General features: G+C 43.0%; 1 protein-coding gene across 3 annotated transcripts; it reads left to right on the forward strand.

Annotated features, from left to right (window-relative positions):
- Positions 1-882: 882 nt before the first annotated feature.
- On the forward strand, positions 883-27,737 carry frmpd4 (FERM and PDZ domain containing 4). Of its 3 annotated transcripts, none has more exons than XM_034574573.1 (17): positions 883-1,356; positions 8,218-8,334; positions 14,335-14,495; positions 14,790-14,910; positions 16,359-16,404; positions 17,326-17,430; positions 18,399-18,506; positions 18,877-19,008; positions 20,451-20,570; positions 20,682-20,818; positions 21,151-21,277; positions 21,512-21,601; positions 21,732-21,914; positions 22,070-22,202; positions 22,290-23,267; positions 23,799-24,950; positions 25,988-27,737. In XM_034574573.1, the coding sequence occupies exons 1-17, from the start codon at positions 1,316-1,318 to the stop codon at positions 27,223-27,225; spliced, it is 4,989 nt and encodes a 1,662-aa protein (XP_034430464.1). In that variant the 5' UTR covers positions 883-1,315; the 3' UTR covers positions 27,226-27,737. The 3 variants fall into 3 exon arrangements, with proteins under 3 accessions (XP_034430464.1, XP_034430465.1, XP_034430466.1); XM_034574574.1 differs by having other exon boundaries at positions 14,790-14,892; XM_034574575.1 differs by lacking the exons at positions 883-1,356; positions 8,218-8,334 and adding an exon at positions 8,551-8,763.

Consider the following 27,737-nt stretch of genomic DNA (forward strand, 5'->3'; position numbering starts at 1 on the left):
TGGTGGTGCTTCCTCTTTGGGATAAAAGACGCGTGGTGATTCTTCATCTGGAGACGGGGACAGAATGTGATGCTGCCGGAGTTATCTTAGAAAATTAGATCCCTCCTGCTTATTTATCAGCATTTGAAACCCTGACACAAAATGGAAAAAAAAAAACACACACACACACACACTGAAATGGCCCTACATCTAAGATATGAAAATTTATGGAGATGTATTTCAATCTAAAGAAATAACACAGAGCAAATGAGATGCTGGGAGCATCTGTTAGTATGCAGCCGACTACATCACAACAGCCCTCACCTTCGATTAATCTCACAAACCCATTTCTGTGTATTCTGATGTCCTTTAAAATCCCCGTATCATCAGCTCCGTGTTTGTTCGGGGGTTGGGTGGTTTTGTTAAAATGTTTAGAGACCTCTCGTGAATTGCCCCATTGAGGGTAAGAATTTAGCAGCTGAAGTGTTTTGAAAGGTCGAAACAAATGCAGTTTACAGTATGGGCATCCTAATGTGCAGCTGTGCAGCTGTGAGGTGGAGACCTCCGCTGGGGAGGGGGCACGTTGGGTCCTCCTGTCTCCTCTGTTGCTCCTGCTCCACAGTGTGACTCTGTCATTTAGTCTCTTTATCATTCTCAACCCTTCACTGCTTTCTGGTAACACATGGCCAAGGATTGATGAGACCATCCTTTGGGGAATTCTTGGAAGCTGGCTGCATCCCTTAGCAGCAATTCCCGTGGCCCTTCTTACGACACACACAGACACACACACACACACACACACACACACACACACACACACACACACACACACACACACACACACACACACACACACACACACACACACACACACACATCTTTGCACATTCCTCTCTCCTCCACGCTCATCTCCCACCACCATTGCCACCCCTGTCCCTCCCTCCCTGCCTCTGCCCCTCGCTCTGGCTCTCTCTGCCTGTCTCCAAAGCTGTTGTTACTGTGCGGCTCCCGCACATCATTCCACCGTGATGGAAATTAAATGAAGGTGGCTTAACACAGCTAACAGAGGCATGCTTTGAAGGATGTAACCGAGGGGAAGCTGCGCTGCCAGATCCTTTTCCATGGGCTGTGGATTTGCGCTGTTGAGGCGAGGACAAGCAATCACTCAGCCATGCAGAAGCCCAGACAACAGGACTAATCTCTCCACCTGACTTGTGGAAGCTCCACTTTTTTCCCCTGAATTATTTATTCCCTGATGCAAAAGACAGTGTGGGACAATGGAGCCGGAGTGAAGTACATGGTGAATTTGTAGCTCTGACTGCAGTCTGCAGCACACATGGATGTGTTCAGCTTTGTGAAGATGCCAAAGCTGTCAGGGTGAGTCCGACGGATGCTGCTGCGTGTGTGCCTGTCTGTGGATGTGGCCGCTCGCTCTCCAGGAGCTGGTGCCTCGTATGTTCCGAGGCACCATTCGGAGAATGACACAGGAGTTATGGATTGCTCAAGAGAGCAAGTTGTGCAGTCATGTATGATGTGAAGTGAATGAGCAAGTGTGGTGGATAGAGGTGGGGGTGGATGCAGAAGCGGATGCGGTTCACGTATCTAAACTGTATCTCCAGTAAGTTCATCAATCCCTTATTCTGCAGACAGTGGTTATGGTTTGTTGCATTACGTGTTTTGTAATGTCATGAAACCAACGCATATTTAAACACCATGAAAACCTATAGTTGTTTCAGATTATAAATCACATCAGTTAAAGGGCCCCCTGGTTCTCACATTTTAGTACATAATCGTCTTAACATGAATAAATAATGTTATCGCTCATATTATGAGTGTTCAAGTTCACATGTGGCCAGAGCAGGAGGAGGAGGATCTTAGAAGCAGGGGGAACAATTCAAATTTAGTTTTTTGAATATAGAAAACATTAAATTGATAAATTGATAAATACAATGCAGTTTTCATTTTCATATTTAGAATGTAAGACAATTCAAAATGCAGTTGCTGTTTTTAAGAGTTGCTGTTTTTTTTTTTATAAAGTTGTGTGTGTGATGTGTACCACATTAAACTCCAAGTCCAGAGGAATTCATTCACTGCCAGGGCAGGCACCTCACCTTACGCACCCATGGGTCTGCTAGATTGAGCTGATCTGCCCCAGTGGACTGTAATCCTCCTGGGGGATTTGGCACCTTCAGGGACACGACAGACCACTGGTGTTGGAAACACGTGATCATAAGAGGGAAATATTAAATCAGATACTGGATGAGTCACCAACATGCCCAGTTGGTGCGTTTCATTCCATTTATGAATCATCTACTGACTGTTTATTTTTTTGCTGAGCTGAAAAATCTCATCAAAACTAAAATAGTCTGCAGTTTAATGAAGCTTTAGTAGTATTGCATGCGGGTGCATTTGGGAAATTATGTTTTTTAAAAGATACAAGGTTGGTAGCTGGGATTTTTCTATCAGATGAAAGGATGTTTTTCCAGTTAGGCTCCCTTCACGGCAGCATTTATGATGCAGCTCCCAGTGGACCGCCGACGTCACTGCATCCTGTCACTGTTAATAACACCACACAATGCTTTCCCCCAATTATGAGCTACCACTGCTACTGTGGCTTTTTCTATTTTTCATTTTCTCCCTCTCAACTGCCAACGCGTATTAAAGTCAGCAGGAGGCTGTTTCGCTATAAGGTTTCTCTGAAAAAAATGTTTTTCAGAGAAACCCACTGTAGAGATCTACAAGCAGAGCAACAGTCCCCCTCATTCTCTTCTTCCTCCTGCCTCCAGACGCCCCCACATGTGTCTGCTTTCAGAAACAGGAGCATGCTCTCACTTTCATTTTATTCAGTTGTGGTTTAATTTAAATCCACCCAGGGTTTTCACTCTCGATGTTCCTTTGCTGAGGGATAACTAACCCTCGCCCTCCATGTCTTCTTGCATCCTGAAGAGAAAGTTTGAGCCGTTTGACCAAAGTTGTCTTAACGTATATGTATATGTGCAGTACTTTCTTACGAGGCGCCGCTACACTTCTCATGCATCCTGTGGGTGTTGCAAATGGTTTGTCGGCTGTGGCGATAACAAACATGGATGTCAACTATTTATGTAGAAAGTGTCAATTATCACTCGATTACAGTGATCGCCTGATTCCGTGGGGTCGCTGGAATGTGTGTGCAGGTGACAGCTTATCATGCTTATAGTGCATGCATTAAAAAAAGGTGTAACTTTTGTTATTGTATGTTGATAAAGCAGTTTTTTTTGTCGCACTAATATTCATGTTTTTATTCACATAAATGTTTTTTTTTGTGATGCTGATTTTTTCCTGACCTTGATTAACATGGAGGGACAGTTTCTGCTGCTGCTTGTTGGCTTTGTTCATCCCAAGCTTTGCATGTGAGAGTGTGTGTGTGTGTGTGTGTGTTTGTGTGTGTGTGTTGTTCCTAAATCCATTATGTGAACCGTTGTTTGACATGTTTTGACGGCAAACTTTTTGCACAGGAAATCACTGGTCTGGACACAAATTGATTAGCCTAAATGTTCATCAGAGTATGCAAAGAGCAAAAGATATGTCATAGTTAGCCATTCAAATCAGCAGCGGCTCTCAGGGAAGAGTGGATCAGAAATGGCTCAGGGTCAGATGCGCGAGCCAGCTGGCTGGTGGTTGAGTTCTCGGGCAACCATTTATTTTGCTCTGTCCTTTAGAGGCTTTTAGCATAAAAGCAGTGTCACACAATGAGGTGCAGGATAATCCAACTCTGGTTCACTGCCCAAGGGGTTAGTTTATCACTATATTTGGTTAACGAGAGTACTGTGGAGCAAGGGAGGCCTGATGCCATGTAATAATGAAATAATAATGAAAACACACAATGTCTGTTTTTCTGCAGCTGGATATAAAACTATTAATAAAACAAGCAAAGTCATACATGTGGTCAAATGAGAAACGTAGGACGCATGTATGCAGTCATGCACCTCAGGTTTCTGATTAGTTATTGTTGCAGGATAAAATAAAGCCTATATCAAGGAGTGGCCCTAATGCAAAATGGTGGCGTATTGCTTTTTAACAGGTAAACCAGAGACTCAGATGCTTACTTACTGTAAAATAGCAGGAGGATCAAGGTGGGTGGGCTGTTTCCCAGATGCTGTTTTTCTTCCACCCAGAGAAGATTAACTAACCAAAAACCTTTCTATACAGAGGCACCACAGAGCTGCTCAGGAATAGTGTGGTTGCCCATAGCAACAATATCAGTGCTTTCAAAGACAAACACAGAAATACAATATTCAGTTGCAATGGGGGAAACAGACAGTAGTGAGTGTAGAGATGTTCAATATCACAGCATGATGCCACTAAATGGGGCAAAGCACACATTCTAGACACCTCTGGCTGCGTGATTTGGTTGTGTTGATGTTATGTCATCATTGTTAGCTTCATATGAATGTGGTTTCTTCCATGCGGAGACGTTTTCTTCTCCGAAGATGCATAAACACAATGTGAAGTGTATAAAACTTCTCTTCAAGTCACAAAACAACAGAGAGATTATGTGTAACTACAAGGTCAGCTTCACATTAACAGTGGCATATAAATTGGAGACACAATATAAAAAGTTCGGACAAGATTGGAGAATTGCGCTGCCATACTGACCACAGCATTTGAGCCAAGGTGGTGGTTGAGGGAAGTCAAGGAGAGGGCAGACGTTTTCTTAAAGGGACACGTTTGTATCCTCAGCAGGATGGAGACAGTCTGAAAGAGGAGCGGAGGAAGACGGCCTTTAATCAGAGAGGTTCCTCTCTGTCTGTGCCACTGCTCCGCTCCCCTGCCTCCTCCCAGGAGATGGTCATCTCATCTGCTGCGTCTCCACAGATTTCATATCCAAACAGAATTACATTAGCGGTCTATCTCGGCATAAATGTCGCGCTTTAATTCAAGAGCACAGAGGAAGTAGTGTCACGGCGTCTTCACCATGCATCTCGAGTCATAGATTTCACTCCGTCAAACAAGGAAATAAATACAAAAATAATGTCTTAGATGTATTTAAACCAGTCGCGCTGTCTCTATGTTTCTGCCTGGTAATACACTGGCAACCTGTCGAGGGTGTACCCCGCCTCTCACCCAATGTCAGCTGGGATTGGCTCCAGCTCCCCGCCATGACCCTCAGAAGGTTAAGCGGTATAGCTAATGGATGGATGGACTGCCAGTAATGTAATTGTGACAGTGTGATTGTATGAAGCGTGTGACATTGTGTGTATTCATGCAACAGAAACTGTGTAGAGTGTTGAAAGATGAGATATTAGCTTGTTAGTAGATCCTGTACGAGACTGGATTCATATGAAATCACACACACGACTGTCAAGAGTAAAGTGATGTCTCATTCATGATGGCATATGTTAATATTTGAGATCAGTATTTGTCTCGTCCCAATAAGGGAAATGATTGGTCATCTGGTAATCAGCACATAAATGTTGGTAAAAGTTTGCCATCAAGTGGAAGTGGAAATCGTTGACATTCACAATGGCAGGCACGGGGCGCCGCAGCATGGTTTCATGTAGCCCAGCCCAGAGGTTGTGTAAATTATTCACACTAACTTGAGTGTCTGTGTTGGAATGTGCTCTTCTCGGCCTTGGCTTGTCTATAATGCAGCGTGACTCCCTGAATTTCGCATTTCAGCCTTCATGACTCACCAAGGTGCTTCTTCACAAACCTGCCTGTATTCAGAGGGATGAAAGCGAAAGTGAACCACCGTGATAAAGCAAGGATCACATTGTCCATGCAACTTTTATGAAGGACTGATAAGTGATCTTATCCCGTGTGTCAGACGGCACAATAACACTCACATCATGTTAAAGTTAAAGATGAACTTGGCAGACAGGTTACTGATGCTGTTCATCCAAATGAAGATATCACCATAGATGCACAAAACCAAGATACTTTTGAAAACCTTCAAATTTAGAGTATGCTGAATTTAGTTGCTGTAGCGAAGCCTCATTGTTATTGTAAAATATTGATGCTATTGTTATTTTTATGAGCTGTGAATCCTTTTTGCTTTCCCTTTTTGTTGTCATTGCCTTTGAAAGATTAGTTTTTGAATCCTACTGAATTATAAAATAAGCACCATCCGAAGAAATGTGCCAAATACAAAAAAAGTCGAGATGCATTTTGTACTTTTTTGGGCAATTTGTCCTGCGAGGTTTTCTTCAGGAACCTACACTTTGCTTGCAGCTTCTTGTTCTAATTGTCCTCGCTCTGACTCTTGGATAACCTGTTCATGAATTGTGCAGCATGGCTTGCCCACTTGGCGCTCAATTACTTAGTCCGATGTGACTGCGCGGCCATCACTTATTAATGCTGGCTGAGGAGGATCAGTTTCACTGTCCACCAGCGGAGTGAAACTTTTCAGCCTCTCTGTTCAGCGGGAGTGCGGCAACTCAATGGCATAATGTACCTGCCACCTGCCGACAAAAGAAATCAAAGATCACAGTGTCCAGAACTGTGCTGTTAATACGGAGACGTTGCGGCTGAGACGCAGAAAATGGATTTTGAGGAACAGTTTATGAGCTCAGAGAAATATGCTAAAGGCAAAGCACCTGGAACTGTAAGTACAAAACATTTGACTGTGTTGTGGACCTTTAGAGAAATGTCAAACATTGCAGAGCTTAAGGTGTAATCCTGCAAAAATATAAGATAGAATTAAAATGCTACTGTCGATGACCTTTCTTCATATTACATTCGACGACCAAACCCGTGACATCAAACGCACGATTGTGTTAACACGGCGGCAGGGTCAATCCCAGAATCTGAAATTAGAGGGTACGGCGGGACCCATCGATGAGGGGAACATGGCTCCAAAAGTGTCAAACAGCATCCAGTTGTGCCCACACACATCATTTGAGCTGCAGGAAATGTGTTCTAAATATACACCATGGAGGGCCTGCTCCCAGCTAATGTACTGTGGGTCAGATAAATCCATATCCATGTGGAAACACTAATATCCCCCCAAACACAGCGCGGTACTGGGTTAGACATCAAATCGCTTCCTGTGTGTCCAATTTCAAAATCTAGAGCACAAAAGAAATAAGACAATTATCAGCTGTAGTACTTGTCCATCCGTGAATTATGATTTAATGCATTAAGTGGCACGTATAGTTAATTAGTTTATGTGATGTCAGAGCTGTACTGTAGTTCCCAGTTGCATGATTTTGTTTTGCACTTTGGCTTTAAAGCATTGCGTAACCCTTCTCCTATAGCTCGTATATTGCGCGTTGATGAGCCGGCAATATTTTATTCATATCTCATGAAAAGGGCACGTGACAGGCATGCTCACGGACACACCCACACCAGGACGCACGCTCTCGCACAGATACATGCACGCTGCAGCCGCACACAATTTATTATCAGCAGTACAGTGACTGGGGAAACATTTAGAGGCAAAGAAAGAGGGGCTTTGAATAATGAATGCGAAGAGCCGTGTTACACGGCAGACAAGCCTTTGAAGTGACATAACTTACTGCCACCGCTTTCATAGCATCACCAGTGTGCAGACACAAAGACAGAGATAAAGGGGAGACAAGGAAGAGGGGCGCAGATGAAAAACAAGACTGATGAAAACATTTGAACCAATTACACTTCTCCCTGAATACCTGGCAACTTGTGGCGCAGGACGTGGTTGGGTTTTGTCGGCAAAATCGGAAAATCAGCTGAGAATTGAGATTTTCCACAGGCTCTTCACAATAGAACTGTTAACGTGCCTGGTGTTTGGCCGTAGCCGGTTGTGTTCCCTGATAAACTTTATCGAATCATCTTGGCGTTGAGCAAATCAAAGGGCGTCTTTATAAAGAGAATTCCTCCAGGCTTCTTTTATAAATAATATGCTGACATCTAGAAATAAAACCAATTTCATGCCTATCAAAGCATAAGAGTGAGGCATGACAACTCCGCCAGTGTGTCTGGCTTACGTAATTAATTTGATTTGTATTCACTGAGTGAACTGCGGCTATGGGACATTGTTCATCCCGCAGGAATCAGGCATTCTCTTATCACTTGGGTTCAATCCCCTCACATGAGCCCACGACTCATTTATTTCTATTCCGATTTGAATACCTTTAAAATCAAGATTATTTTGAACTCCTTTTGCAGTTGGATTAACTGATGTTCTCTTGGAGCTCGATAATGCAGCGGTCATTATGCAAGTAGGTTTGAATGAAACCACAAATGACGACTTTACTTCTCTCCCCTTTTCTTCCTGTGCAGCCACAGGACCAGATCCTCAGGCTGGCCGCCCCCTTCAGGGACCTGGAGTGCTTCACAGGGACCCCCCAATGGATGGGACATGGGGTCCAATAGAGAGGGGCGTGACTGCTACATCAAGTAAGTGCCCTGTGTTTAAAGAGACCGAGGGGGGGTCTTACTCTGTCCCAGATGTTTAAGACGCTTTGCCAACCCGTGATTATTCCAGCCACGTCACTGCCTCCACACTGTCTCCATCTGTGCATTCAGAATACTGATTCTCTGTTCTCTCCGCTGCTGCGCACACTCTGCCCCTGCCTACTCTCACTCTGTCTCTCTCTCCCTCCCTCACACTCTCACACACACACAATACTCCTCATGCAGTCTGTACCAAATGCAGAAGAAGAGCTTTTGAGTGTATGTGCGTGTCTGCTGCCGAAAGAAGAAATCCACCTGAGCAGGGACTTGTTTTGATCTGGGAGGCAGCGCGTTCCACCGAGGATGCTGGCTCGGTGTTATCAGTGTAATTGAGCCTTGGTAATTGGCACTTCTGGATATTTGCACTGGCAGGTAAAAAGGAAACTCTCTGCTGCTTCTTGATATGTTTGTGCGCACATGTCCTGATGTAACAAGTGAGTGTTTGCTCGTTTCATCTGTTGTGTTGATTCAGCTGGGCTTACCTTGGATGTGCAATGTGCATCCAAACTAGATCAGAAATAATATTGCTGCCTTTATGAAACACTGTGCATACTAGATTCCGTCTTGCACATTTGATCTCCTCTCGTGTGTCCACTAGATCGTTTCTTCCTTTCACTGATATCCATTAGGATAGAATCTAACATGTACCACTGCACGGCTGTGTTCTGTTCAAGATGCATGTTGAAAATGCGCGATATATGGAATCGAAGGTGAGCACTTTTCACACATGGGTTACAACATGAGAGTCGTGATGTCAGAGGAGTTATATAAGAAGTAAGGAGCGGTGGAAGTGCTGGATGCACACTGTGTCTGCGTGAGGCAGGCAGATCATGGAGGATGTTTTGGCTCCAGATTTAGCTCTATAATTTTGAGAAAGGCTCATGAATAATCAAACGTCGGTTCCTGTGACTGTCAGGGACCATCTGAATCTCCAAAGTGTCCCGGGTGGTGACAGCAAATTGTTGTATTTCTCAGTGAAACACATGTCTAGTCAGCGTGACAGGAGCACATGAATAAAGCAGTAGTAGGCATTCAAAATTAACATTGTGAGACAGAACATTTAAAGGACCAGTGTGTAGGATTTAAGTCAGACATTGGATGTATAAAATTCTGGATTTTGTCTTCATTTGTATATATTCACCTGAATCTAACAGGCATGGGGATTCTGCTACCTTAGAATGAGCCAGAGGGAGCCCACTGACCTGTCAGGCAATAGCCCTGAATGGACAAAACAAACACTTACTCCAGAGAGGGCATTTGTTTGCCTGAAGGCCACCACTGATTCCCCCTACACTCTCGGTAAGGGAAGGTCAATCAGTTGGTTACAATCTGCTCCCTGAACACTAGATGTCACAAAATCGTACACCCTGGTCCTTTATCATATGATTGATCGCACGTCACGTAGCATTCTCCTCCCATTCGGCCTTTTGCTGTGTTCAAATTCTCTTTTGCTAAAGGAAACACATCAACCTCTGCGCTAGCACACTACTTGTTGAAAATGGCAAGTTTTTATTGGCCATTTTCGATCACCTCCCCGAGAACCAACATGTTACCAACACAAGTCCCCCTGCCACACTAATTAGCATTGGCCAGGATGACTGTGATTGGTTCAATGAGGACGATTGTCCAACCCTGACATAGCGTAGTGTGGAGATAGTTTGGTTATGAGAGACTATGGAGCGCTATAACAGTATACTGCAGGAGTGTGTAACCGAGTGGATCAATAATATCAGAAAAATACCAGGTCTAACAGAGATGTGGTGTTAAATCAACTCATTGTGAAGACATGTGCATGAGTGCAGTTTGTTTTCACAGTACATTAAGCTGTAAAGTGAACCATGGCTCCATCATAAATTAAAATAACTTCAATAAAAGCTAGATTTGCATTTAGGTAAATTAACAACAGCCAAGCACCTCTAAATATGGAGTAATACAGCAAACATATGCCATTAAGAACTGACTGTGATTCCATCATGTTTCAACAAAAGAAGAAAGGAAAATACAACCCCCCTCAGCATGAATGCTAAAGAGTATTTTCTACTGGTATGTTTGCTGATACGATCCAACAAGTACGTCCACACTGACAAGAGCATTTGCCTTCTCCCGCCCACTCATCTTTCTTATGTTCCCAGAAAATCACCACCAGCCATATATGAAAGCATTTCATTACATAATTAAGAACTCACTTGGGCATCATGTGACGTTTAGCTTTAAGCAACGCAGATAGTTACTGACTGACGTGTTTTTATGCTTGTGGCTAAATGGAGCATTACATGCTGTACATACAAGCCCACACCAGCTTTTGCATAATATTCTGCGTCCCTTGAACTTCCTGAACTGCCTGCACATCGAATAATGCCGACAAGCTTTGACCCTCATCTGATTTATTCATGGACCAAATTCAGACGGTTGACGTAAGAAGTGCAACAGTACATTTAGCAGTCCATACCCAGTATCGATGGAATAAACACTGCAAAGCATCCCTTGAGAAGAGTAAGCTGATATTATTTTCAGAAATAAACCCACTCCAGTGTAAGACAAGAGGGATGAAAATTTGACCAGTATTTCTTTTCACTTCTCCTTTTTTAAAACGGTGTAACACAATGTGGCTCGTGATTTCTGTATACAGCCTTGAGGAGCTACCCTAGCAGCTAATGGGTATTATTAGGCGGCCATTAGATGCATGGCTCTCTGCATAATGGGAATCTTGCCATGTTTAGCAGGTGGCCATGCAGGGTAGGAGACAGCACTCTTCCTGCATGCACAGGTCCATATGGTTGTGATTTGTGCACAATCTGTTTAGTTTGTTTTTTAAGAGACAAAACTGACACACAAATCAAAACTAGATGTGGCCCTCGGAGATTTAAGGAGTTGACAGTTTGTAGAATTATGTGTGAAAATCAAAAAAATGTTTGGAACCAAAATGAAACAGATTCCATGTTTTATTTTTGAGGGGAGAAAGATGATCACTGGCAATAGAACAAAGATTTTTTGAAAGAAATAAGGGAAGAAAATAAAAGATAAGAGATGTTTGATTCTTATGTATGGAGGCTTCAGTGTATAAATAATTATTGATCTCATTTTATTTAATGCATTTGTAAAACGGTCTGGTTGTTTCTTCAACCAAAATAAACAATATCTGGCAAATTAGTCAGTGCACCAATTGAAAAACATTATATTTTGGCTTCCTGTTTGCACTGTCCCATGCTGATCATCATGAGAACATGTTGCACAGACATCCAGCCCTTTTATGTTTTTAAAGCCTCGCCACCTGATTATTTTTCACTGGATTTGGTTGAAATGTGTCACATCCACCTTCTACATGCAATGGCCAGAAACATGGGGTCACATAACTGACAGATCAACCTTCCATCCTGTGTCAGGTGGGATTATCTGCATTATTGTTTCCTAATGGTACAAGTTAACGATATCAGGCATTCAGAAGTGTTTGAAACTCTGAACTTATATACAGTGGAGTCCACAAGTCTGAGACAAGAAGAGAAATGTCGAAATTCAGCTCCAAGGGGTCGAACTTCAAAAGAGTAATGACAGTACAGTGAATGAAAGTATATGAAAGGTAGAATATGAAACCAGCAGCTTTAATGACAAAAACATCAATACATAATGACACATTGTACATTTAGGGTGATTGTGGTTTTGTGTGGTCAAACTTGTTAAATAAGTCTCCTCAGGAAAGTAAACATTAACTAATTTCCTTCTCGGAAAACCTTGTTTAAATCTGGTACAGGGAGATTAATGCAGCTCATTATTTTAGGTTACTTCCTTCTTTTTATGGTCTTTTTACTTTGCACATACCATTATGAGTGCTCACTGAAAAACTGCCACTCTTATTCTGTTAGGTGACTTCCTCTCCTATCTTTCATCACAACTACCTTCTGCTCTGCTTGGTCCACAGTTAAATCGCTGTTTTGAGGACACAGTAAGTCATTGGGGTAAATGTCGTACAGTTGTTGCAGAGTAGAGTTTGTGACTGAAAAACATCTGAGAGAATCTCACTGTAAGATTAATGAGTTTTGCCTTTGGCTGCCTGGTAGCCATTTTAAAGGCTGTGTTTACTGACGACAACACAAGTGCAGTAGGCACAAATGTTTTGCTTTTCATATTTGCAGAGGAAGAAATAATGGTTGACTGCATCACATAAGGATATTTTTGGTTTTCAACAAAAGACTACTTTGACATTTTTTAATTAATATACATATCAAGCAAAAACAGCCTCACTCCACTACAGGAAAGAGAGAAGACGTGTAGTAAGACTTGGAGCTATGTCATTTATAATTGAAAACAGGATAGAATCTTTATTGTGAATACATTATAGCCACTGCATAATACTCATGAAGTAAGGCATTACATTAGGCTGTTGTCTATCATTTTAATTGAATCTGTAGCACATTACTTTTGCATCATTTCTTTTATTATCATTAAAAAGAAAAAAACAAGATTGGCTGCCCCTGCCAGCCTCCGTGTGCCGGTTCAGATTTTGCACAGGATTTAATTTACAACACTAATAATATTCTTTACTGTACACAAGGGAGCTTTTTCATAATTGTTTTGTGAGTAAGCTTGTGTATGTGCACGGCTGCATTTTTGTTTTCCTTGACAAAGAGCACTGTGGGATTTATGTAAAATGATAGCTTAAGACATCTTGTCTTGTCTTTTATTCTTTTAGGTAAAGGTGAATGGGAGTGAAAGACATATATTAGTTCATTTCTAGTTCACTGCTGCATCCTAAAGACAGATCACAGTTCATGTTTTTTAGCTCTGGAGAATAATTGTTGAATCCCCCAAAATAGCAGTTGACAGTCACTTCGCTTTGAACATCTTGTCGTGCTCTGTGTTGCTTTTTTTTTTCTTCTCATGGTATCGGGACTGCGATTGACAGATCTCGCTGTGTCTTTGTGCCGTGAAAGATTAATTGTAAGTATTTAGCGGTGAATAGCACATGTGTCAAGAATAACTGTGAATTACACAGTCTGCCCACAGCTTTAATTAACCAACATTGTTGGCACCATACAGAGCTGCTGCTGGTGCTGCTTCTGCAGCCAGGCAGAAAGGAGGGAGGAGCACTGTTAAAACTCTGATTACAGGAAATGTGGAAGCGACTTACAGTTTGTGCTCATATTTTTAACTTGAGACGAAGAAAAATCCGCTGATCAGAGGAACCGAAGTTTAAAGGTTAAAACTGTGGAATTTTTATTTGAAGCCAGCAAATGATCTCCGAGACAGAAAAATTCAATCTCATGGAGTTGGGAGATTTCAACTGCATGATGCTCCTAATTTAAAATTCTGTATCTTCATTAGTGTGGCATGTGCCATGTGTAACACATTACAGTATGAGTACTACGCAGTACACTGAGTTCGCTCAGTGAAGCTCACAGTGGATATAAACAATGTGAGAATACAAACATTGGAGCTTGATTGCTGTCGCCCCCGTGATCTATTCTTGCAGCACTGCACTTCCTCATTTTTAGACTCTGGCATCCTGTCTTTACACTTTACACTTATATTCCTTATATAAAACACCAAGGAAAGGTGATTAACAAATCGACCAATCAGCTAACTGAAGGGTAATCCAGTTTAATATATAACAGTTTACATTTATGCTTCTCCTGAAACACTGTCAACAATTTAATATATAATATAACTTTATTTGTATGGCACTTATCTAAACAAGACAAAGTGCTTCACAAAATCCATGTCAAAAAATGAGTGGACTAAAATAAATGGTTTTCCATTCAGTTCAATTTTAAGAGACAAATCCTAACATATTAGGGTTGAGACCTTAAAATTTATGGAGAAACCCAACAGTTCCCCAAGTAGTATTATTTACTACTACTCCACACAAACAACTTAAGTACTTTTCAATAAAACTAAAGCAACCAAACATGATGGTGAAAACAGCATCTTTTTTTATCATTCCCACAGCCACTTCTCCCACAGCAGCTCCCTGGAGGAGATTCGTCTGGACGGAGACAAGTTTGTGCCACCAGCTCCCCGGAAGGTGGAGATGCGACGGGACCCAGTGCTGGGCTTTGGTTTTGTGGCAGGCAGTGAGAAACCTGTGGTGGTACGCTCAGTCACACCAGGTAAAGTAAACCAGCCCCATACAAGGAGCTCTAATATACAGTAGCAGTGACGCAGTAGATCCCTCGACTTTATCAGCGTATTCCCCAAAGAAGATGAAACCTTCCTAGAAAGGAAAAGAGGAAACCCACACCGGCTGTAGTTTACTTTGATGATTCATCGGTTTAAACAGCACCGAATGATTAAGCTTTAATTCCAGCCTTGAGCGACGAGACAGGAAACCAAGGAAATCAAGAGAAATGGTATGACTGTGCAAGGTTTGTAGCACTTAATTCTTGTTTGGTGTGCGTTGGCAGGGGGTCCATCGGAAGGAAAGCTGATCCCAGGGGACGAGATCATCATGATTAATGATGAGCCGGTCAGTTCTGCGCCCAGAGAGAGGGTTATTGACCTTGTCAGGTATGACGACACCCTAAGGTGAGGTGCCATTTGTCTGCTGTTAAAGCTGTTGTTGGTAACTCGATAGCTGTGTCCCAATTCAGGGGCCCCATTCTTTGGAGGACCTGTGGCCCACGAAGAAGGCGGGCCTTTGTGGGCTGCGTGGACCGCGAAGGCAGAACCCGAAATAAGAGTACGGTCTATGGAGGATTTTCTTGATCGGCTTCACCAGCTTGTGCCGCCCTCACCATGGTCACCTAGCAACAAGAGCTGCAGTGCAAAACTACAAGAACGTTTTAATACCCCTTGGTTTTTGTATTTTGTGTATCGTTAGTTCTTGAGATGAGTGAAGCCTTATACTTAGGGATCCACACATCGAAGGCTTCGTTGCTCGGGCACGAAGGGATGCATTTTTGAGGGCCAATTGTGTCACAATCGGCCCTCAAATCCAGCCTCCACAGGAGTTGGCCCCTGAACTTGGACACAGCTTATATTCCCCCTTTTTGGGAAGTTTCTCAACTTTTATTGTCTCACACCATTAAATCAGAGTAGATTTATTGTGCGTTTTGACACTGCTCAACAGAAAAATGACCCTTTAATGTCAAAGTAAAAGCAGGTCTCTACAAAATGATCTAAATATTTACAAATACAAAATACTTGCCCTAAATACTGGAGCAGCAAGTTGGTTTATCCTAAATGGAGGCTATATGTTTGTGTTCAAAGGGCTTACAGTTGGTTGTAGTATAAATACAAGTTTTGGCGATTTAGTATAGTGTCAAAACTATTAGCATTGTGCCTTCATTCTACCTCACTGTTCTGTATAAAAGGTAGAACATGTAGTGGGGGGGTGTTTCCTGTTCCAGCCTAATGCCGGCAGCAGAGGGAGTCACTGCCGCATAAATCAAATATATTTTCTCACAGTTTAAGGACGTTGTACTGTTCACTTTCTATCCAGATTAAGAAAATACCACAACTAGTTTATTTAGTTTTTTATTTGTATTTATCAAGCTTCATTAAACCAAATATTTCAACTGAATAAATATGGCACATTATTGCAGCCACCTGCTCAAATGACTGCCGTTTAACTGCACGCTGGTGCTGATGTTTTCTCATGCGTCTCATTAGATTAATGTCACTGAAACAGCTGAGTGGCTGGCTCTGAGCGCTTTGGTCCTCGTGCGAACTGTGCACCCGGGTGTAAACTGCAGATTACAACAGGTAGAAGTGCTCACGTGGACACTCCCTCACAGCTCCTGTGGCCCTGACTGAGCTCTGTCTCCGCAGTAAAACTCTGCACTAGGCAGCCCGGAGCGCCACCGGGACACAGTGTTCCTCCTCCACCGTGATGTCTCAGAAACCATAACTGATCCCAGGGCAACTTCAACATTTCTTAATTTGATTGACCTTAACCACGGTATTATTATTTTATTGTTTTCATCCTTCATTAATAATTAATCCTATATTTATTTATTTATTCATTTCTGCAGGAGTTGCAAGGAGTCCATATTGTTGACCGTTGTTCAGCCGTACCCAGTAAGTTTCCCCATCCTCTATGAATCAAATCGAGTACATTACATTAGGCTGTTTGGTGTGATTATTTGTTTTTCGGTGACTGTTTGAAAGCAAATCTTTAACCGTGCCATATGTTTGTGCTGGCACTGTACCAGTAATGCCGTAGCTGCGTGTCAGACCCAGGCAAACTCAAAGGGAATCCAAATCCACTGCAGTCTTTCTCATGTCCGATCTTCGCAAAACCTCAGATAAACCTGACACATCCACATTTACTAAGGTCAGGGAGCACCAGATGGTGGTGAGCGAACTGCACCAGGAGCATATAATCGGCCTTTGTTTACAGTCACGTAATAAGTCAGTGGAAATTGAATTATGCTTGAATTCCCTCCAAAAATAGACCAAGGCGTGAGTGTGTGCTCGCAGAAAACAACACTGGCAGGGAACCAGCAAGACAGTAATTATAATATTTTATATCATGCAACATTTCCTAACACTAAAAATCTAATGTTATTAAATTGATTGATTGATGACATTTCATATAAGCATGTTGTATGTGTCAGTATAGACTCTCATCACGGTGAGTCTCTTTATAAGCAGCTAAAAAGAAACAGGAAAAAATGAGTGTAATATTCCATAATACCCAGAGGACCAAGGAGGAACTATAATCCATCAGGTAATTATGTCCATTCACCAGGTGTTTCTTTGCAGGCTCAAAGAAACGGCAGCAGTGAGGGCGTTCTCTCTCACATGCCGATACATAGTGCCACTCTAATCACATCAGTGCAGAGTGGAGAAATGGGCCGTCGTCATGTTTCAAGAGGGAAATGTCCTTGACTTTGTGTGGGGCGATGAAACAAATACATGACTCATCTCTGAAAGGGCGGATTGTCCTTTAAATCTCTGTTTCCTTTTTTGTCTCTTTTTCTGCTTTCCCTCCAAAAGTCACCAAAATCGGCATTCATCAGCGCAGCCAAAAAGGCCAAGTTAAAGACTAATCCCGTTAAAGTGCGCTTCGCCGAAGAGGTCATCATCAATGGCCAGGTCCCGGTAAGTCACGTTGGACACGGATTCATACTGTGCATATCAAGGTTCTGCACAAGACACAACAACAGCAGACTACAACCCTTACAGCACAGAACAAGTCAAAAGAGTTTTGTAGATATATTCACTATCTTATATATCTTATATTCACTCTTCATTTCCATTTTCATCAGCCAGCACATTTGGGTACGATTGAAAGTAAAAGAAAAAAGGAACCTTCGACAGAGAGCTTCCCCAATTTTTGGATGTGTCACAGATAGATTAGATTTCTGAGAAGTTGCTTTTTCAGAAAGCTTGCTTGCCTTTCTCAGATGGGAAGGAAACCATCAGGCGATCATACCCTCTGAAATGAGGACAGCAGCAGTGATCATCAAGGAGGATGCATCATTATGTTTCTCTTTCTACAATAAGCTCAGAAAAATGTTGTGCAGATGAAATTGAATAAAACAAACCAAAACAAGTCACATGAACATTTAGAGAATTGGTTATAAGTTAGCTATGTTGGAGATGGTTAGCTTAGCACAAAAGTAGGAACCAGTAAGCTAGCCGGCTCTGTCCAAACATTTAAAAAAAATAGTAGTTGCTAATCATGAAAATATATAATTCATATTCAGAGTTTGGTCATGATTGTGAAATACAGCACATTATTTAATGAGCCTTAGAGGTGGATTGTGTTGGTTTTGGAGCTAACTGTTTCCCCCTGTTCCCGGTCTTTACGATAAGCTGAGCTACGCTACTCATCTTGTCTGTGGTCTTGAACCTTACATATGGTAATGGTAGCAATCTTGTCGTTCCCGTAATTATCTTTTAATCATCAATCGCCGTATATCTATATATTTGAATGTGCAATCACTTCTTTGCAAATCTTGTTATTGCAGATATTTTCAAGTCCTGATGCATTTTATCTGCTGTATGTAAACAACCTTCGGCAAGAAAGAGATTTGTTGATCAAATTATTCTCATTTCATCCTCAGGAAACGGTGAAGGACAACTCCCTTCTTTTTATGCCAAATGTTCTGAAGGTGTACCTGGAGAATGGGCAGACTAAATCATTTAGATTTGACAGCAACACATCCATTAAGGTAGGTGCTCGAGGGGACCCTGCTTAGCGGTGAAATGCTGCTGCACAATCGGAAGTGATGTTCAGTTTAAATGTTGAATGTTATTCACAGCTGCTCTGTGCATTATAAAGTTTAAACTCCTCTCTTCACTGTGGCCTTCAGAACCAAACAGAATGCAGCTAAATCACAGTAAACTGGAGCAGGGAGCTTTCACGTGGTTATTTGCATTTCCCTCTTTTCTCCACTGCAGTTTAAAATCTAATTGAATGTTCAAGAAGGTTCTTGTTGTTGTGTGTGTTCAGTCGTGAGAATGACTCACGGCTATGGCTGTTAGCTGAGCAGGCTGCATGGTTCTCATGTTGTATTAACAATGACTTCATCCATGTGAAAGGACGTCATCTTGACCCTGCAAGAAAAGCTATCCATAAAGAGCATTGAGCACTTCTCTCTGATGCTGGAGCACAGAGCTGATGGATCTGCCAGCAAACTCATGCTCCTGCATGAGCAGGAGATGCTAATTCAGGTGAGACTCTATCGTATAATCAAGTATTTTGCTAATGCCACTGGGTATTGCCCGGTGATGCTGTGGTTAGCGCTGCAGCCTCACATCAAGAGGGTTCTGGTTTTATACCTGATGACTGGGGCCTGTAAGTGTGGAGTTTGCATGTTGTCCCCATGTCTGTGTGGGTTTTCTCTGGCTTCCTCCAACAGGCCGTGGCATGCAGAGCGGGGTTAGTTTAATTGGAGATTTTGTGTGACTGTGGATGTGAATAGTTGTTTGTCTCTAAATGTTGGCCCTACAATTCGCTGGCAATCTGTTCAGGGTGTATCCTGCCTCTCGCGCTGGGATTGGCTCCAGCTCCCGCGACCTTCACAGGATAAGTGCTCTGGATGGATGAGTGGATGGATGGATTCCAACTGTCCTGTACTGTACAGTTCAGTATATGAACGAAGTCGCATTGACTTTTTTGGCATGCTTTTGACAAATTATTGTTTACATTCTTGCCAAGATTTCAGTAATTTACTTTTAATTGTCTGTTGATTAAACAGATTAAGGCATAATATATTATCTTAGCTAGTAGCATAGCATAAGTGCATAAACTCCAGGGGAGACAATGCTAACAGCCAAGAAAACTATTTGGGGTTTGAATGGATTAAAGCAACACACTGTAACTTTAGCTGAGGAACAGCGCTCTCTGCAGCCACAAGTGGTAATTCATTCTTTCAGGTTGCAAGTCATAGCAATATAATGTTTTTTTATATACATAAATAAAGGAAATTCATTTATTGAAGGTAGTGCCGACCTCACTGTGAAGATGGCATATACTTCGGGAAGAGTTGTCGCAAAAACAAACAAGCTATCAATTTAGAGTTTTCTTGGTGAATAAATTTATAAAAAGTTTAAAGGCTGGTTTTATTAGACTCTTATCTACACTGCAGCAATACTAATTAACTTGCTGGGCATGATTCCAGTAGATTCACCTGCCATACCCACTCACCAAAGTTAGATGATACAGAGATTCAAAGCACAGAGAGTAAAAGAAAGAGACTCAGTTCTCCCAATTAGAAGTCAGTGTACAGAAATTATTTGAAGCTGTACTTTTAGGGTAAAGAAGTGGCACAATGTGTTTCAAACAAAATAAACAAATTGTGTTTGCCGTGATCTTTAATGGTACTTGAAGGTAACTTCTGGTTCCAGTTTCATATTCAACATACACATCAAATGAACATGTAATCCAATGTCCCTGTTTTTTGTGGCTTTTTTACTTAGATCCTCAATAAAGTCACTAAGTCTTTATTCTAAAGGTCCTTTGGGTCCACTTCAACCCTGTTCATCCGAATAATTGTAATAATAGTAATTATAATAAGGAAATTGAAAGATATGTAAGAACTTGTGAATAAACATTTCGCGGACACACACTCCATGACTAATAACACCCTCCTTATCTTCGACTCGTACTCCAGGTGACACAGAGGCCAGGGTCCCACAAGATGAAGTGTTTTTTTCGAATCACATTCGTCCCAAAGGATCCTCTGGAGCTGCTGAGGAGAGACGGGGTCGCATTTGAGTACCTCTACGTTCAGGTGAATATTAAGTCAATAGCCTCAGTAAACACATGGTTGTTGTCGGTGTGGCGTTGTTTTGTATGTAACCTCTGCCTGCTCTCTCTCTCTCTCTCTCTCTGGCTCCTCTAGAGCTGTAATGATGTGGTATTGGAGAGATTTGGGTCAGAGCTGAAATACGACACGGCCCTCCGACTGGCTGCCCTGCAAATGTACATTCTAACCATCAATACCAAGCAGTCCCAGAAAGTTTCCCTGAAGTATATAGAGTAAGTGGATTGAATTTCACACTTCAAGCTCAAGTTGGACTCAGTCTTATGTCTCCTATCTACAGAGACATTTTGTTTGTAACGTCTTTTTCCTGCTGTGGGTACTCATCCAGAATGCTGTTATTCAATATCAGCATAATGCTCTTGATGTATTGTTCTGCTGCAATGCCAAAAGGTACATCCCTGCTGGCTGGTTAATAATTCTGATTGTAGCCTGCCAGTTGATCAATAGACCACCTGTAGGAGAACAGAATCAATCGCCAGTCAAAATGATGACTTGACTGTTTTTCAATGCGAACCTTATTTAATATTTTCGAATTGTGCGTCTGCAGAAAGGAGTGGGGTTTGGCGTTGTTCCTGCCTCCTGCGGTGCTGTCGAGCATGAAAGAGAAGAACATCAAAAAAGCGCTCACTCACATCCTCAAAACCAACCAGAACCTGGTGCCGCCTGGCAAAAAGGTAAAGTCTTTATGTGTATCTCACACGATCCATCCAGCACTCTGTTTGCCCTGCACCACATTTGACTTGAAAGGACTCTTGACCACCACCTAGTGGAGGATGGAATTTCAAAAATAACAGTGCTGAGTGGTGGCTTGAACAAATAACATTAACTCAGTTGGATGTTTCTGCTGTGAATGGCTGTTTTAAATGATTTCATCTTGTATCTTTTCCTACGCCTTTTCTTTTTTCCAGCTGACTGCCTTGCAGGCAAAGGTCCATTATCTGAAGTATCTCAGTGACTTGAGGCTGTATGGAGGACGGGTGTTTAAATCGACACTAATTGTGAGTCAAACCATCTTGCAGTCTGCAGCGAGTGTGTGAAACAAAAACAAAAAAAGTTCAGGTCACTGCTGTTAATTTTCATGCAGAAAGGGATGTGAGCACTGACCTTCTCTCGCTGTTTTTTTCACAGCAAGGCGAGAAGCACACAGAAGTGACATTGCTGGTGGGGCCCAAGTACGGTATCAGTCATGTGATTAACACCAAAACAAACCTGGTGGCTCTTCTGGCGGATTTCAGTCATGTGAATCGCATTGAGATGTATACGGAAGATGACCACAGGGTTAGAGTGGATCTACATGTCCTGGATGTAAAGGTTAACAAACCTTATTCCCCTCGCTCTTTGTGAACATTTTCTATGGATTTTGCACAAACAATACCAAGTCTGTTCAGTAGACATTATCAACTCTATCAACTCACTCTCCCATTAGTTTGCACTCATTGTCATCTGCTTATCTGCCTTTTCCACAGCCCATCACTCTCTTAATGGAGTCTGTTGATGCAATGAATCTGGCTTGTTTGACTGCTGGCTACTACAGATTGCTGGTGGACTCCCGACGCTCAATCTTTAACGTGGCCAAGAATACGGACAACGTGGAAACAAGTATGACTGCAACGATCGCAAGATGACTCATCGGAACAATGTTGTTTTTAAATAGACTTGTGTCATTTTTTTGCTTCCTCTTTGCAGGCCATGCAGCGAGAGTAAAGCAGAACTATCAGGCCATCGAGTGCACGTACAGCACACCCCATAAAGCCTATGAGGACAGAAATAACCAGAGGTGCAGCCACGATTATTCTGACCAAGAGTGCGAGTACCTTGACCATGGGAGGTGTGAAGTGCAACCAGTCTACATAACGGAGATACACCAGGCCCAGCACTCAATGCACATGGCAGAGAGAGCGGAGTGCTGCAGAATCCCTTGCTCCCAAACGTACCTCAACATCCCCAGGCCCAAATCCCAAGACTCTTCCAGGAGCGCAAAGGTCTCCTTCATATTTGGAGATCCTCCCTTAGACAGTGTAAACCCCCAAAATCTGGGCTACCAGAGACTGATGGATGAAGGCCCAGAGATGCTGGACAATCACAGCCACATGTACAGGCGTCTCGAGGAGGACTATAGGATGATGGATGCCATAGAAGATGGGGATGGGTATCAGTACACCACCAAAATCTTCAGTCCCACTGAGTGCATTGAGGAGCCGCTGCTGCACGACATCTGCTATGCAGAGACAACAGACGATGCAGAGGATGAGGATGAAATCAGCTGTGAGGAGGACATGTTGATGAGCGACATAGACAAGCCTATGTTACTGTCACTCTCGGGGTCCAGCGATGACATCATTGACTTGACCTCCCTCCCTCCCCCACCAGAGGGTAATGACGAGGAGAACAATGACGTGCTGCTGCACTCTCTTAACCTGGCCATTGCTGCTCCTCCTCCCGGCTTCAGGGACAGCTCCGATGAGGAGGAGCAGCAGGGAGCCGGGACTCACGCCCAGGGCGGCCGAAATGACATCCCAGTGTCCCTCATAGATTCGATGCCCACCCACGGAGCAGAGGGCCCCGGACAGCCTCTGGACAGTGCGGTGGTGTCCACTTTACAGGCGCTCGAAGCCCTCGCTGCATCCGAGGAACCAAGTCCAGCACAGTCAGAGAGTAGCACAGGTTCTTCTTTCACTATTGTAACGTTCATTCATTAACACCACGCATGTTCCAGCCATTCACTTTTGATTTGTCGTTGTTAAGTTTTTTTCAATAAAGCCCATTTTGTTCTATGTTTCCATTTGTGCGTGTATTATTTCATTAATTGTGATCATGCAGACAGCTGTGTTCATTACAGTATCATTCATTTTTGTTGAAATTTGTTGTTTTGTTGTTTGTTTTCTCAAAGGCAGATGCACAGGGTCAGATGTTTGTTGCTAATATAGAAAATCATTTTGAATAGCCATCTTTGGTTCGCTAGTACTGTATCATTTTCTTAACATTTTTCTATTGGAATTTTAAGTAGAATGTGATTAAGAAGTGAATCACAGGCCTCTTTATTATTTTCATTGTTATCTTAAAGGAACTAATTTAGTCTTGTTCTCACTTCATGCTAATTTACAGTGTCATTACCATCTCTCCATAGTCTGTGATATTTTCCATTTGCCTCAAAGGGGGTTGTTAACGCTGTTTTTGTCTTTCTGTGGCACGCAGGTGTAGAAATATCACGAGCATTTAGTCCCGATTCCTCAGATTCTGGCAACGAGACAAACTCCTCCGAGATGACAGAAAGCTCCGAGCTGGCCAGCGCTCAGAGACACACAGAGAGCCACCTGAGGATGCATGTCGCCACGACAGAAGGCTACCACGCCACGAGTGAGGAGAAGGTGGAAGCGACTGCACAGAGCGACGGCAGAACAGGAGCCGTGCAGTACAATCCCCAGGAGCATCAGGAGGACGAGGCAAAATCTTCTGCCGTCGCCTCCTCCCAGATATTTCACTCAGATGGTGGGGAGATGGAGCCAGAGACAATGGAGATCAAATCAGTTAGTGAATACTTCACTAAGTTGCACATGGGCTCAGTAATGAGCAGGCAGAGGGGGAAACAGAGGGGGGCAGAGAGCAGGGTCGAAGGGGAGGCCTGTGAATCCCCTGACAGGGTGCACTCAGCCAAAGAGGAGCCCACTCATCTTGTTGGGAAGTATAACGCTTTCACTGTGAGAGATTCCTATTACATGAATCAACTTGATCTGGGGCGAACACACTTTAAAGACAGGCATCAAATGTCTCCAGAATGTGTGAGTGACTCGCAGGCTTCCCTCGTAGACAGGTTGACAGTAAAGGGAGAGAAACAGGACTCGGATGACAAAAGCCAAAAGATAAATGTCCATCTCCGCTCCCCATCCAGAGGCCCCATCGCCGTAGAGGGAAACGCCACCTCACAGGATATAGAGCAGCAGAAAGTTAAGATTCCAGCCTCAGAGCAAGAAGCCACGCGGTTATATGAATACCACATGAGCAAGCGTATGTCGTCGATACAGAGCGAGGGCGTCCATTCCCTCCAAAGCTCACAGTGTTCCTCTATAGATGCCGGTTGCAGCACAGGCAGCAGCAGCTGTGCCACGCCGATGGATTCTCCCCTTTGTGCCACAGACAATATGCACGTACTGTCAGAGTCATCGCTCAAGGGGCTGAGTTATGTAACTGCTGAGGAGAAAGCTCACGGGCCTCCAGGCCAGGGGAAGGCGGGTCATCCCATGGACCCCACCCTGCTGAGGAAGATCCACGCAGCGACCAGTGCTGAGCCTGGATTCACGATTGCACGGGATGGAAGTCACAGGATGCCGAAGATTAAAGAAACCACAGGTAAAACTATACAGGAGGGTGCTCTTTCTTTTTTTTAAATCTGTGTTAGTGCATGTGAGCAACAATAGGGACATTTAAGGAAGTTGGTCATTGCAGGCAAATAAGGGCAGGCGCAAATGTCAAGGGATTAAGTTGTAAAAGGTCAAATATATTGTTTCCCTTATGTCTAGTAGCATGTAGCCATAGGGATAGTTTATAGGATATTTGTCCAGATTTCGGGATATTTTTCCTGGAGGATTTCTACCTTAACCTCGCTAAATAGAGGTGAGTGGAATTATTAAATGTGGTCTGCACACTTCACTGTGAGCAGTTTTCATTGGAGTCATTTTACTGAGAGAATAGTCCCTATGTGCAAAAAGTGTGTTGTGTGGAATATTTGCAGAAAAACTGAATTAGATGAGAAGACCGAAACCACTATGATATCTGTCCATGACATATGTAGCTGTAGCCAGCAGCAGGTCACCTTCGCTTAGAATAAATACCAGAAACAGGGACACTTGAGGTTTCTCTGAAGTTATGTGAAGGACTGTATTTTGGCCATGTACAGTGACTTCCTGTTGTATTTCCCCCACTGTTAGGATGACAGGAAACCAATGGAGACTGTAAGAAGCTCATCCAAGTATTAGTCCAGATGATAATCCTCTGTAAATCCACAACTTCTAATTTTGATACTTTGATTAAGCAAATGAGAAACAACATGTTGATTTGTGAACCTTAGAGGTACAGATTTTGTTACCTTCAGACAGCTGTTAAGCTAAGCTAACCCGCTGCTGATTCAACGTCATGCCGACTGAACAGATGTTAGAGTGGAATCAATCTTCTCATTAACACCAGGAGTAGTTCCCAAATCGTCAGATTATTTGCTTTAATGTCAATGTATGTGAATTCAGTTTGAAGAAAAGCCATTTCATTATTTTAGATCTACGAATAATTGCACCAATAACATTTACAAATAAAATCATTTTATTACAGATGAAGATGTGCTGTCAGGGAGATGCTTCACAGTTCTCTTTATTTTTCTCCTACCCCTAGTGTAGCTTGCACACAGCTGAAGAAGGCTGGAGAAGAGTCATCTTTAGCTCTCTGTAATGAGACCAGAACCACCGCCAACACCATGTCACCATCATCATTACAAAGTAGCACAGAGCCCAGCCAGCTTACACGGGCCAGCCCCGAACCCGACTCGTACGCCCTGGCTTCCCCCTCATGCGGACCTTCGTGTGACCCCACAGCAGGCAGCCTCAGGAAGCCACGCAGGGTTCGGATGCTGAGGAGGAGCTGGAGCACCCTAATGCCAGGTTCTAGGGGCCTGGAAGCACTGATAGAGAAGACCAAAGCCACACTCACAGGGAAAAGTGGTGGTCAGAATTTCCAGTCTCAAGATGCCCCAAAAGTGCAAAGGATATTCGCTGCCAAAACCTTGCCCAAGAGCTTGTCCCAGGGCTCAATCGCCACCTCTAATTCATCTGGTAGGGGGCTGCAAAGAGGAGCCTCCCCGCTGCAGCCAGAGTCAACAGCGCAGAGGCTGGATGCTGGTTCCTGGAGGTGCCGTGGGCCGTTCAGTCACTGCTTCGTCAGGAGAAAGACTGATAGTGATAACGAAGGCAGAAAGACGCCCTCAGATGCTCCGTGTTCTGCCAGCTCAGTTTCTTTCATCCGCGAGGGAAACACTAAGCGGAAAGCAGACCGTAAAGCTGAGAAGAGTAATAAGGCTACTGCTGCGAATGACATGAGCCTTAAAGCAAGGTTAGCTCGCGTGAATTCAATGAAGGGAAAAACCTACAGCCTTCACACGGGCTTCGCACTTGCACGAAAGGATGCCTTAGACATGATCAGTGTGTTGCGGTCCAGTGTAGGCCACTTGTCCAGAGGCGAGAGGCCTGAGGTCAACAAGGCCGACATGGAAACCTTCTCCCAGCTGCTTACCGTGCAGGCCACTGTGCTGGGCGGCGCCTGCAGTCAGATGGCCGTGGAGTACGGCAGCCCAGAGGAGTTGCTGCTCACTCTGACACACAGCTTCCACACACTCTGCTGCCTAACACACGCCTGCATGTCACTAGTGGAAGGCATGAGCACCAAGAGAGAGCGGCGCGAGGTGGTGGACAAGGTGGACGAGGTCGTCATGAACTATATGTATCTGCTGAGAGCGGCCGAGGCGGCGTCAGGAGGCTCCCCCAGTGACCAAAGTGTGAATGCATTGACACATCACTCTGCCACCATGTCTGCTATTATAAACGCACTAATTCACTCACTGAATACCCAGCTCAACAAATAAACTGTTGTTATTTTGTCTTGAATATTGATTTTAAAGCCATACATAAAGAGACATGGGTTTAACAACCAATGTGAACTGCTGTGAAAAAAAGAAATCTTGCCTTGTGTATACAATATTTTATTATGTAAAGTAAAAATTAAATTATATGAATCATTTACATTTTAAATAGATTATATGAAGGCCTATATGAAGAAGAATACAACCCTCCTCAAGAGTATATAATATTACATAATAGGGATTATTTTAATGATTTATTGGTAACATGTAGAATATTACAACCTTGTTAGAACCTTGTTTATAAATTGTCAAAATATACATTATGTTGGAAAATGCATACACTATACAGCCGTAGACAAATCATTGCACAGAACAAGACGTGGTGAGATTAAAAGTAATTCATATGACTTTTTAATTTGCTGGATTCACCTTAATTTAATGAATACTTTACACATGGACACTAAGTACTTTCCTGTTATTTTTTTGTCAACATCATTAAAGAAATTTAAACTTTA

Source organism: Hippoglossus hippoglossus, chromosome 21 (genome assembly GCF_009819705.1).
Source record: "Hippoglossus hippoglossus isolate fHipHip1 chromosome 21, fHipHip1.pri, whole genome shotgun sequence".
Taxonomy (NCBI): domain Eukaryota; kingdom Metazoa; phylum Chordata; class Actinopteri; order Pleuronectiformes; family Pleuronectidae; genus Hippoglossus; species Hippoglossus hippoglossus.